The following is a 13,177-nucleotide window of genomic DNA, read 5'->3' as shown; positions in this document are numbered from 1 at the left end:
TGTTCAACCTCTCAGCTACCTCTTTATCCTCCTTAATCACTCCCTTCCTATCCCCATCGTCCAACGGCCCCACCTCCTCTCTCGCTGGTCGCTTCCCCTTTACGTAACTGAAGAATGCCTTGAAGTTTTTCGCCTCCCTGGCCAGCCCCTCTTCGTATTTTCCTTTTGCTTTTCTAACCTCTCGGTGGCATTCCTTTTGGCATTTCCTGTGTGCCTGGTGATTTTCCTCCGTTGGGTCCTTTTTCCATCTCCGGAAGGACACTTTCTTGTCGTTTATTGCCCTCTTTACTTCTGTTGAGATCCAAACCGGGTCCTTTGACCGCTTGTTCTTGCCGCCTTTCCTGAAACTTGGGACGTACATTCTTTGTGCTTCCTGCAGGGTGTCCCTGAATAGGGTCCAGGCGCTTCCTACAGTCTCCATCCTAAGGATGTTTTTGAGCTTCCTCCCCACCATTTCCCTCATAGCAACATAGTTCCCTTTCCTGAAGTTGAGCGCAGTTGTTGCGGTCCTCCTTACTGTGGGTGTCCCCCTTTCTAATGTGAATCGGATCGCGTTGTGGTCACTGTTGCCTAGTGGTCCTCCCACTTCTACCCCTCTTGCAGGCCCCCCTAATCCGTTTAGGATGAGGTCAAGAGTAGCACTCCCTCGCGTCGGTTCCCTGACTAGTTGCTCTATGAAGCAGTCCCTCACAGCTTCTACAAATCCTGTTTCCCTAGTGCAGTTGGAGTGACCCGTACTCCAGTCAATCCCCGGGTAGTTGAAGTCCCCCATCACTGTTACACTTCCAGTCCTGCATTCTTGTCTCAGTTCAGCTTCCAAGTCGTGTCCGATTTCCTCCGGCGTACCAGGTGGGCGATAGTACAGCCCCAGTTTTATGCCTGCACCCTTGTTTCCCGGCAATTTGACCCATAGCGATTCTAGCCCCTCTGCCTTCTTTGCCATATCCATCCCGACCGAGTAGATAGAGTCCTTTATATATAGTGCTATGCCTCCCCCCTTCTTGTGGGTCCTGTCCCTCCTGTAGAGCTTGTACCCCGGCAGCGCCACATCCCATTGATTCTCCTCTGTCCACCATGTTTCTGTAATTCCAATTATATCCAGGTCTTCCCCCTTGGCTACGACCTCTAGTTCACCCATCTTGGCCATGAGGCTTCTTGCATTTGCGTATAAGCACCGCAGGTCCCGTCGTTTTTCCTCCACCTCTGTATTTACCTGGGCCGCCTCCCCTTGAATTTCGGGCAGTTCTCCTGTTCCCTGTGCTTCTGCTTTGCCCTCAGCCTTTACCCTCGTAGCTTTCGGTTTCCCCACATTTCCACCACCCCACTCCCCCGCTTTTCCTCTGGGTTTTCTAGCCCTACCGGCTAGGATTGCGGCCCTCGAGGACCGACATTGGACACCCCTGTCCTAAGGGGAAACTCGCTTTGATATACGAGCAATTTGGTTTACGAGCATACTTCTGGAACAAATTATGCTCGTAAACCAAGGTTCCACTGTATACAATAAAACTAGGGAGTTTGCCCTAGAGATATGTAATCAGAGCATATCTACAGTTTTACTTTTAGTCCACACTTTCATATTTCTTTATTGCTGTTACATATTGAGAAAACACATCTTTGACACATCTTTCTTCCTCTTCACTTGACAGCATGGTATGAGATTATCACTTGGATGTGATCTGCCAATCAGAGTCCAACACTAATGTCGTCATAATAGCAATTCTCCCAGGTTATGTCAAGTCTGCCAAAAGTCTCAGACAACACAAATGTTATAGCTGCCATTATGTCCAATGCACTACTTTAATGCATGATCATAGATAGATGAACAACTCCTGAAGTTGAGGCCTTTTTTTTTTTTGTCTTATAAATCATATAGTTTTGGTAATTTTAAATAGAGTGATGGGATGAATGGAGAGGCCAGAACTGTCACTCAGTAGCTTGGTTTCTCTCTTATCAATATCATAAGGGCAGATTTTATTTGCCTGTCCTTTTATCCAACATTTCCCAGATTGCTGAATTACCATAGTCCTGTAAAAATAAACAAAATATATTTCAGAAATACACTGATCCCTTTTTGTACTGATTTGTTTAGGTCAACTACAAAGTAACACAATAAACCTCAGTACTTCACTACAGAAAGGAGAAACCACAAACAAACACCGGCAAACAAAAACCAGCAAAACTCCCAGGTTTATTAATAACAAAGATAATAAAAATATAAAAAATATATAACATTCATTCATAAAAACAGTTGCAGCTGGCAATGATAACAAATAGTCCCAGGTTTGTACCAGTCTGTAAAAGGATAAAATGGTCATCTATATATATAAGTAATTCTACCTTGGTGTACACAATGGTAGCAAATAATTAAGACCTAAATGCGGTATATCAAATCAGCTGACAAGTAGTGTAGCAGCGAAATAGATTCAATGGATAAGTAGGACCCTACATGGACCGTGTTTTGGCATATAGGAATGCCTTCCTCTTCCGCCAATCAGGCCATTAAAAACTGCCTCCCCAATATACTTCTCCTAGTACTCTAGTCTGGTCTCTAGAATAAGCTCTGTCTACTGTAACCTATTTGTTGTCATGACTAGTCTGTTTTCAAACGATTGTGAATGTCTATTTGTAACCCGTTCTGAGCTTCTGGGAGAAAGGGATAGAAATCGAAATAAATAAATAAACGCATAAAACGCACAGCATTGGCGTCCTCATAAGATTTTATCTTCTGTGCATTTTATGCATTTTTGAATCAGCCAGGTGATTTCAGTGCTGGACCCCTGATGAAGGTATTCCTATATGCCGAAACACGGTCCGTGTAGGGTCCTACTTATCCATTATATCTATTTTGCTGCTACACCACTTATCAGCTGATTTGATATACTGCATTTAGGTCATCATTATCTGCTACCACTGTGTACACTAAGGTGGAACAACTATAAAGTAAACAATTTCAAGAAGGTATTAATAAAAACAGATTAGCCTAGCACTATAAAAATTTATGTGAGGGCTGGGATAATGAAGGCTCATCAGTATATATGAGATTTGTTAAGGGCCCATGCTGAATTGTCTTACCAGATTTTCCACTGCTGCTTGGGGTTTTGTGCTTGAAAGGATGGAGGCCCCACCACAGCAGGTCCAGACTGAAGTGACACACTTGCCTATCAAAATTTGTCATCAGAGGCAGTGGCGTCCATTGTCACAAGTTGAGACAGTTCTAAATCTAAAAGCTGCTGGCATTGTCTTCTGGACATAGGGACACTGGATCATCTGTTGTTCTATTGTCCTTTGATACTTAACTTTTGGAGGTCAATATGGGGTCCGATTAACAACATATTGGAATCATCAATTCCACTGACGTTATTATATGTTAAACCCCCTATGTATCGTTATAAATGCCACCTTTTTCTTGTCATGACCGGGATAGCCATGCAGATGGTAACCCAAATTTGAAAGAACTATGACCGCATAAATTTTCCTTTCTGGTGGGCAAATTTGTGCTCCAGCTATAGATATGAAAAAAATGAATGCCGATAGTTTGGGGCACAGTAATTTAATTAAGCTGGTTTAGGAGCCGTTGACATCATATATTACCTCACTATAGTAGGTCTTTGATTATGAGTCAGTTTTGGTTTATTTTCGTGCACATCCAGGAAAGGGTGGGTAGGTGGGGAGCTATTTCTGTCCTAATTTGTCTTTTGAGTATGTCCACCTGGGGTGGGAGGATATTTTTAATCTGAATAGGGTAAGGTTATTGGGATAGGCTATGTTTCTGTGTTTTATTGGGTGGGGGAGGGGGTTGGGAGAAAATGGTTGGATATGCATATTTGTAAGTTGAATGTGCTTTTATTAACTTATTATATGATATATATTTGTGTATTGCATTTTTGAAGTTTAGAAAATCAATAAAGAATTTAAAAAAAAGAAACTATTTGAAAGACCAAGGTTTACTAAATGGAGAAATAGAGCCAAAAGGAGGCAACAGCTTGGCAAAAACTATGAATTAAACTGTTCACTGATTTGCAAATGGAAAACTAAGTGACCTCTGTGTATGGGTCAAGTAAAGAACTGAGAAGTCCCTGCATGGTGATGCTAATAGAGAAAATCTGCACATGCTCTGTAGCACATCCTCAGTAAACTTTGTGTACACTGCTTCAGTGACATCAACCACATGTGAAGATTGCTTTCATGTTTGTCCTCTGAAAACGCAAGACATATCCCTATAAGATGTTAAAAAAAAAAAAAAAGTTCATTTTACCTTTATGTTGATTCCAAAAACAGCAAGATGTTGCCTTAGGGCATCACAAGCCTCTAGGAGTGATTTTCTCTCAAGAAGCAACTGCTTTCTTTTCTCCTTCTGCTCCTGTCCTGACATCATGGGGCTTTCTTCAGCAACTGATAATTCTTGAGTAGCCAGTGCATAATTTCGCACCTTGGTACGGAAGCTTACTAGCTCATCTAACACACTATAGAGTGTGGCTGAACTTTCCTCTGCTGAAGCATTCTATAAACAAATAATGAACAATCAGAATTAACTTGAATAGCTGACATGGGTTCTCTGGTGGATACATTTTTATGCATGCATACGGATTATATGTTTAGCTGGGCAAGACCTCAAAGAAATTTGGGTATCTTGAATTAGAATTTTTCTGAAGTTAACTTAGCAGTAGCATTCCTGAGTCAGCACTTAGCGTACTCGCTTCTCAGGCTTACACGAAAACCAAGCATGTGTGAGGTGCCAGCATTTGACTGCATATCATCTATTGACTTTACCATTCTTAGGATATCTTTTTTCCCCAAATGTTTAAAGGACAAGGAACATGCTGATAGTAATGTTTGGTATGTAATAAAAGATAGTGGAAGAAGCCAATCCAACTGTCCACTTGAATAATTAACCTCTAGTATTTTACAACAAAAACTGACATTTTAGTAAAAAAAAACAAACCTCTTATAGTACTATATATAAACCTTTATCGATGCTGTGTTATGTAAGGAAAACAAGGAAATATCTTGGGGGGGGGGGGGGGGTTTCTGGCCTTTGTATACAGAGGAAGGTTGTTTAAGTCTCCAAATTTACCAACAATTGTTTTATGTTTTTTTTTTTTTTGCTGAAAGTTACATTGTTGGTTTACTTGAAAATAAACATACTAAAGTCTTTATGACAGGAAAAAGAATATTATATTCATTCCTCTTTTATGCAATGGGGTAAAGAAACTACACCACTATGCCCCAAATTCTATAAAGTCCGCCTAAAGTTAGGCGTCTACATCGATGCACCTAGCCAATTTAGGTGCCTAATTGACTAATAGGCTAAACTGACACCAGCAATTGGCCATTAACACCTCATAATTGGCTTAATTGGAAGTTAGGCGCATACCACAAAGTGGTGCCTAATCTAAAGCACGTAGTATAAAGTGGGCGTGGTTAGGGGGCGGGTCATGGACATGATTTTTAGTTAGGTGCCTGTTTTTGACTTAGGTGCCATTGTGCACATAACTTAGATGTAGGCATTTAGGTCTTGGTATAAATATGGTGTGCCTAAAAGTTAAGATGCCTGGCAATGCTAAGCGTGATTCTGTACAGTGCACCTAACTTTTATAGACTTGTGCTTGGCACTGATTTTTTTTAGACAACATATAGAATCAGGCCCTATATGGATAATTTTTAAAATTCCCATACCTGTGTATCTTCATGAGAAATTCCAACTACATGCAGAAACTGTTGTATAAAAGAGACAATGCTGCCAAATACCACAGGACTTCTAGGAGATTTAATTTCTTCCTGCAAGTTACAATAATAAATTGGTCTGACACAATATGACAATTTATGATGTTATAATATTTAGAGATAGAATCATAAATGTGCAATGGCTGGTCTACAAGTGTGTTATAGGCAAAAGATCCATCAAGCTCAGTATTCTGTTTCCAACCGTGGCCAATCCAAGTCACAAGTGTCTAGTAGAATCCAAAAGTAGCAGATTCCAAACTACTTATACCCCAGAGATAAGTAGTGGCTTTCCCCAAGTCTACCTTAAGAGTCTATTGAGGTTTTCTCCAGGAACTTGTCCAAAACTTTAACCTCAGCCATGCTAACTGTAAAAGCATAACATTTTGTATAACTTCATGGCATGTCCCTTAGTCTTTATTTTTTTTTTTTAAGAGTAAATCAAACAATTTGCATTTACTTGTTCATTCAGGATTTTTATCATATTTCCCTTCTGCCATCTGTTCTCCAGACTGAAGCACCCTAACCTCTTTAGCTTTTTCTCATAGGATAGTTGTTTCCTTCTCTTATTTTGGATACCCTTTGAAACGCGATGACCAAACTGCATGCTACACAAGATGACGTTGCACCATGAAGTGATGCATAGGTAAATTTTATTCTTTGAAATTTTCTCTGTGTACAGTGGCAGCCAAAAAATGAAACAGAATATAGAGAATAAACAAAGTATTGTCCATGATAACACCTAAACCCATTTCCTGAGTGATGATTCCCAATGTGGAATTGAGCATCATGTAGCTACAATTTGGGCTATTCTTAGGCTTTAATAAACAAATGAATGCAACACCAATGGAAAAATACCCCAAAATAAAAAAAGAAGCAGAGCAGATCAGAACACACCTTCTGAGTTCCCTGCAGAAGGAAAAACTGACGAGGGAGCTGTTCTCCACTGCAGAGGGGAGAAATTCAAGATCTTAAAATGACACCCTTCTGCAGATTCATGGTTAGTGGGATTCAACAGCTAAAGTATGGATGCCCATCTATATGCAACAGAAATTGCTTTTAGGTTTAAACATATGCTCTTGATGAGGCAGTAAAGAATATTTCAAGGTTCAATCAAATCAGATACTTCTTCTTTCAGAGGAATGTCTGCCAGTGGAATGTCTCTCATAAATGGAAAAAAAAAACACCCCCCAAAAACAAACAGCAACTGACATTCAGCTTCACTGTTTTAGTATCTGCTTTGCTAATTTTACAGCTAATTTTTAAAAATGTGTTTTCTTATTTGATACAATTATGCTATGTTTAAAGGTATTATTTCAGTGAAATGGTGATGTTTATTTAGGGGAATAAAGAGATTATGTACTTACCCTGGTAAGCTCTTTTCCAATAGATAAGTGAGACATTCTATACAACAGGGTTATTTCCCCATACTCGCATGGACTACAGAAAGAATCCACTCCAGATTTTTCACTCTGCCTCAAGTGTACTTCACAAATCAGTTTAGCGCCCTCTAGCAATCAGTACTCAAACATAGAAAGGCACCACACGTGAAGTAGAGGCACCAGTAACCACAGGCTAAACTATTGTTCTGCTCATAAATAAGTAAACAGTACCGTTAACCACCAACACAGGCTTCAAAGGAGCTCAGAAACTATTTCCAAACAAGCTGAACATAGGTACAGATTCTTCACAATCCCGAAGGGCTGGCTGGTCACCAAGAATCAGCTTGGAGAAGCATAAGTAGACTGAAAACTAAAAGCAGGCACAGGAAGGACAGGGCGGGGAGTCTAGAATGTCTCACTTATCTACTGGAAAAGAGCTTACCAGGGTAAGTGCATAATCTCTTTTTCCAGTGCAATAGGTGAGACATTCTAGACAACAGGGACGTACAAAAGCACTCCCCCTTAAAATAGCTAGGGTGGGCTTGCTGCGCCAGCCCTTAAGACCGAGGACCCGAAGGCTGAGTCCTGCCTGGCAGCAACATCCATTCTGTAGAATTTGGCAAATGTGTGAAGTGAAGACCACATGGCTGCCCTACAAATCTCTTCAGGAGGAACAGTTTGAGCTTCAGCCCACAACAAAGCCACACTCCTGGTAGAATGTGCCCTAATGGGAGACTGTTTCCCTGCCAAAATATAAGCTGACGAAATGGCTTTACGAATCCATCTAGATATCGTGGTCTTAGAAGCGGGAGCACCGTTTAACTGAATGAGTCAGCACAAACACATGGTCAGAGATCTGACCTCCAAATAACGTAGGAGCAGCTTGCACATGTCCAATTTCTTCAGCAGGCGATCCTGAGTTCTGGAACCTGTTGGCTGAAAAGCAGGCAAACACACTTCCTGATTGACATGGAAAGCTGAAACAACCTTCAGTAAAAAGGAAGGAACTGTCCGCAAACAAACCCCCACCTCCAAAATATGGAAAAAGGGTTTCTACAAGACAATGCCTGCAGTTCGGAAACCCCATGGGCAAAGGACAGCGACAAGAAAAACATTTGTGAGAGTTACATCCAAAAGAGAGGCATCCTGAAGAGGCTCAAAGGGAGCTCCAGCAAGGCCCGACAGCACCAAATTAAGGTCCCAAGCTGGGAAATGGGCAGCCAGACCTGAAGAGCCCCCTTCAAGAATAGAGCAACATGCAGATGTGACGCCAAAGTGAACCGACTGTCCCAGGATCTAAAACAGTCTGCAACGCCAAAGCGAACCGACTGTCCCGGGATCTAAAACAGTCTGGCCACCTGAACCTGCATAGATTCCACAGTGAGGCCTTTATCTAAACCAGCCTGAAGTAAAGTGAGAATCAATGTGACTGGAGCCAAATAAGGATCCAACTGGTCTTGGGCACACCAATGCTGGAAGGTTTTCCATGCTTTAAAACAGGCCAGCACCGTGGACGACTTCTTAGCTCAGAGAAGTGCATCAACCACCGGGTCCAAATATCCTTTGTGTCAGTGGTTCCAAACCCTTTCCTGGAGGACCACCAGCCAATCAGGTTTTCAGGATTGCCTTAATTAATATGAGAGATTTGCATATAATGGAGGTGACAGGTATGCAAATCTGCTCCATACATGTTCATTAGGGCTATCCTGAAAACCTGACTGGCTGGTGGTCTTTCAGGACAGGGTTGGGAACCACTGCTTTATGTTCTAGGACAGCATGCTCAAGAAACATGCTGTAAGTGCAAAGCGACCTGGATCTTCCATGGCCACTGGACCTTGACAGAGAAGGTCCAGATAGATGCTTAGACAAAGACTGCATTACATGCACAGCCGCAGCAGATCTGCGTACCACGGTCTTCGAGGCCAAATGGGTGCTACCAGAACGCGCACCGGATGACAATTCTCTGAAGGACTCGGCTGATCATTGGCCAAGGAGGAAAGATATAAACAACTCCTCCCAGAGGCCAAGTTTGCACTAAAGCATCAAGCCCCTTGCTTCCGGGCTCAGATCTGCGACTGAAGCAGCACTGGCCATGAGGTTGAAGATGGGCTGCCCCAAGCTCATCACACTTGCCCAGGAGGCCTCCAGTGAGAGTACTCACTCGCCCAGATTCAGAGTCTGTTGGCTGAGAAAATCTGCTTGAACGTTATCCACTCCAGCCACATGTGCTGCTGTCAGCGTCAGAAGATGACGTTCCGCCCAAAGGAAAAGGTGGACTTCCTGAGCCAAGTGAGAGCTCTTGGTTCCTACCTGGTGGTTGATATAAGCCAATGTTGGAGAAGACCCGGACTGTCTGTCCCTCCAGGGTCACCTGCAATGCTCTCAGGGCGAAACAAATGACCCTGAGCTCCAGACAATTGATTAACCATCTTTTCTGAGATGGAGTCCAACAGCCCTGAAGAGGATGACGATTGCAGTGCACTCCCCAGCCCTGAAGACTGGCATCTGTTGTCACCACAGTCCAGGAATTAATGTGCAATGGAACGCCCTTGCAGAGCGATTGAGGACGAAGCCACCAGTTCATGCTCACTTGGGCCTCCAAAGTCCACGGCAGACACATCTGCAGGGCATCCCAGTGGGGTGTCCAGCAGTAAAGCAAGGCATGCTAAAGAGGACACATGTGCGCTCTCACCCAAGGGATGACATCCAGCATGGTCACCATGGATCCCAGAACCTGTAGGTAGTCCCACGCCGCAGTAGCCAACTTCTTCGAAAGAGTCATAATCTGAGCACACAGTTTCTGCCTTGAGCCTCGGGAAGGTAAACATGGCCCACCACCATATCGAAAAGAATTCCCATATATTCCAGCAACTGGGTGTGCATCAGATCACTCTTCCTGTAGTTGATAATCCAGCCCAGGTCTTCCAGCACCTGCTCCACCATGTGTTGCCCCTCTGACAAGGAGGGGTCTCCGATCATCCAGTCACCTAGATAAGGGGAACCTGCAATCCCATCTTCCTTAGATGAGCCGTCACTACCACCAACACCTTGGTGAAGGTCCGGAGTGCTGTTGCTAGCCCAAAGGGCAGAGCCGAAAACTGGTAATGCTGACCCAGAACATGAAACTGCATAAACTTGCGGTGGGCTGGAAAAATGGGAATGTGCAAGTACGCCTTCATCAGATCCAGGGAGGTCAGAAATTCGCCCTGGAGCCTGAGTTGTAGAATAATTTTTCTGTTCAACTGCACGATCTAGACTTTCCAACTATTTCAAAAACATCTGAAAACTTGGCTATTTTCAAAGTTGTAAATTCCACTCTTTCTCAAAGGACCTTCTGGATAGTCAAATTGCTCAAAGACCATACAACTCATATTCCCATGCCAAGGAAAGGTTGCAGATTGCGAGTGCACACTGCAAAGTCAAGGAGGAGAAGAAGAAGTAATTGGCTGAGCGGCCAAGTTAAATTCCTGCAAATATTCAGCAATCAGATCAGGCAAAGCTGCAAATTTAAATAAGCGCAGCACAGTCAGATCACCACCAGGATCTGGAGCCTCTAAGGAATCCATATATCCAGTACCCAAGTCCAGATCCCCCAATCAAGGAAGGGCTGCACAATCAAACAAAGAATCAGAGAGGTCAGAATCAGTAGCCTTATCCCCTAGAACAGGAGTCGAAAGAGGAAGAAGTGGAGCAGGCGGACTAAGAGAGCTCCCCAAGGGCACCCGGCCGCCTCCACATGCTGACAGAGGAGGTGGAGAACTTCCAGCAGCAGAACAAACATCTCACCCTTAGATGTCTTAGACTTGCATTTCTTAGGCTGCAGAGGGTCCGCTGCCTAGCTACCCAAAAAACCAGCCGAGTCAAGCCCTGAAAGCAATGACAGCTACCCCACTGGGCTAGCTGAGCATGGAATCACCTGCTTCTGTGAGGGGGAAGCAGAGCTGGTAGCTATCACCCCCCCCCCCCCCAGCTGTACCAAGTGTCACGTGGTGCAAGGACGCTCAAAAAGTGCTAAATTTGTGCAAACTTTGCATGAATTCCTAAGAGGAGATCCTGAGGACTCCATCCCAGCAAGTTTCTTGGCAAAAAAAACCCCAACAAGTTTTGAAGAGGCAGGGAAAAGAAAAAAGATAGCTAAAAATCCAAGATGGCCGCTAGCACCAAATTCACACCAAAAATGCACTAAAATAAACACTTCCCCAAAATAATCTTTTTTTTTTTTTTTTAGGATTTTTCAGGTGGGGGAACACAGGGGACCACTTGAAAACACAGAAAACCCCTCAAAATTAACTTTTCAAAATCGTGCCTGTCACTGTTACTAGAGACACTGGGCTGCACTTGCTTCCAGCTCTGAGTCAGTAGCCAGCTAAAATTCACTGCTGCACTACTGGGAAAGCCTTCTCCAAGGTTATCTCCGAGCTGCTGGTCAAACTCCACTGTCTGACAATGCCTCCACCCCTGTGGACCACCGGATGCGCACCAGGATGGGTGGAGGTGCAAAAATGCAGCCAGCAAGCTGCAGGATACTGATGAGCCCCCTAAGCATGTCTAACAGTCTGTGCTTGACCCTCCACGCTTAGTGGACAGCGAGATAACATCAGGGATGGCGCAGAGCTCCAAGGATTACTATGCAGACTGGCCAACAGGTACCCAAAAGGTACAGACCGAAGTCTGTGAATTCACAAACAAGCAGTGCCTCCAAATTGCTGTAGATGCAAAAATACATGTAAAGGGGATCAGTGGCGTACCTAGGGGGGGGCGGGCCGCCCCGGTGCCAGCCCTAAGGGGGTGTTCCCGGCCTTGCCGTTCAGTCCCCCGCCACCCCCGAAGGACCGCTCGCCCCACTGACCTTCCTGCACCACCTGTGAAGCAGCCCGCAGCAGGATCGCGAAGTCAGCGTCAGCATCCCTGCGCTGCTTCCTGCGCCGCGATCCCGCCCCTCCTCTGACGTCAGAGGAGGGGCGGGACCGTGGCGCAGGAAGCAGCGCAGGGATCGCTGACGCTGACTTCGCGATCCTGCTGCGGCTGCTTCATAGGTGGTGCGGGGAGGCCAGGGGGGCGAGCGGTCCTTCGGGGTGGGTCGGGGCATCAGGCCTTCAGGGTGGGGCGGGCGGGCAGGCAAGCGATGCCTCTGACGTCGGAGAGGAAGTTGGTGCAGTACTAGAGGAGCGTACGGGAGGAGGAGATCTGGTTTTCTGATCTTCCCGTCTGCTGCACATAGAGGAACAGAGAAAGTCAGCTATGCAAGGTCTGCCCTGGAGAAGCCATCTTAGTGCCTCTGTATTTCACAGATTTAAAAAAGCAAAAACCCAGAAACTAAAGAGTTTCCTTATTTATATTCTTAGAAAACCAAGGGGCCTAAAGTTCACACACAAAAATCTATGCTGTACATGTAAATTTTCAAGGGGGAGGGGGGTGACAGGCAGGCAGGCAGGCCTTCAAGGGGGGACAGGCCTTCGGGGGGGGGTGCAGACCTTCAAGGGGTGCAGGCCTTCAAGGGGGGCAGGCCTTCGGGGGGGGGTATAGGCCTTTGGGGGGGTGCAGACCTTCAAGGGGGTGCAGGCCTTCAAGGGGGGGAACAGGCCTTCAAGGGGGAAAGGCAGGCAGGCCTTCAAGGGGGGGACAGGCCTACAAGGGGGGGGACAGGCCTACAAGGGGGGGGGGGCAGGCCTTCAAGGGGGGGGGCAGGCCTTCAAGGGGGGTGCAGGCCTTCAAGGGGGAGACAGGCCTTCAAGGGGGGGAAAGGCAGGCAGGCAGGCCTTAAAGGGGGGACAGGCCTACAAGGGGGGGACAGGCCTACAAGGGGGTGGGACAGGCCTTCAAGGGGGGGACAGGCCTTCAAGGGGGGGACAGGCCTTCGGGGGGGTGCAGACCTTCAAGGGAGTGCAGGCCTTCGGGGGGGGTGCAGTCCTTCAAGGGGGTGCAGGCCTTCAAGGGGGGGAAAGGCAGGCAGGCAGGCCTTCAAGGGGGGGACAGGCCTACAAGGGGGGGAGAAGCTACAAGGGGGTGGTACAAGCCTTCAAGTGGGGGACAGACCTTCGGGGGGGGGTGCAGACCTTCAAGGGAGTGCAGGC

The 13,177-nt window shown here is 45.5% G+C and overlaps 1 protein-coding gene across 8 annotated transcripts in view; it reads right to left on the bottom strand.

Moving 5' to 3' along the window:
• Positions 1–1,401: 1,401 nt before the first annotated feature.
• Positions 1,402–13,177, bottom strand: part of CARS2 (cysteinyl-tRNA synthetase 2, mitochondrial) — a 182,224-nt gene continuing 170,448 nt past the window's right edge. For all 8 annotated transcript variants that reach the window (XM_033949063.1, XM_033949069.1, XM_033949070.1 and 5 more), the window contains 3 exons: positions 5,677–5,778; positions 4,256–4,501; positions 1,402–2,025 (listed from right to left, as the gene is read on the bottom strand). In XM_033949063.1, coding sequence (XP_033804954.1) covers positions 1,972–2,025; positions 4,256–4,501; positions 5,677–5,778 — 402 coding nt within the window. In that variant the 3' untranslated portion in view covers positions 1,402–1,971. The remainder of the gene's footprint in view (positions 2,026–4,255; positions 4,502–5,676; positions 5,779–13,177) is intronic.

The sequence above is a fragment of the Geotrypetes seraphini genome, chromosome 6, assembly GCF_902459505.1.
Source record: "Geotrypetes seraphini chromosome 6, aGeoSer1.1, whole genome shotgun sequence".
NCBI lineage: Eukaryota > Metazoa > Chordata > Amphibia > Gymnophiona > Dermophiidae > Geotrypetes > Geotrypetes seraphini.
This window is presented reverse-complemented; position numbering and strand designations above follow the sequence as displayed.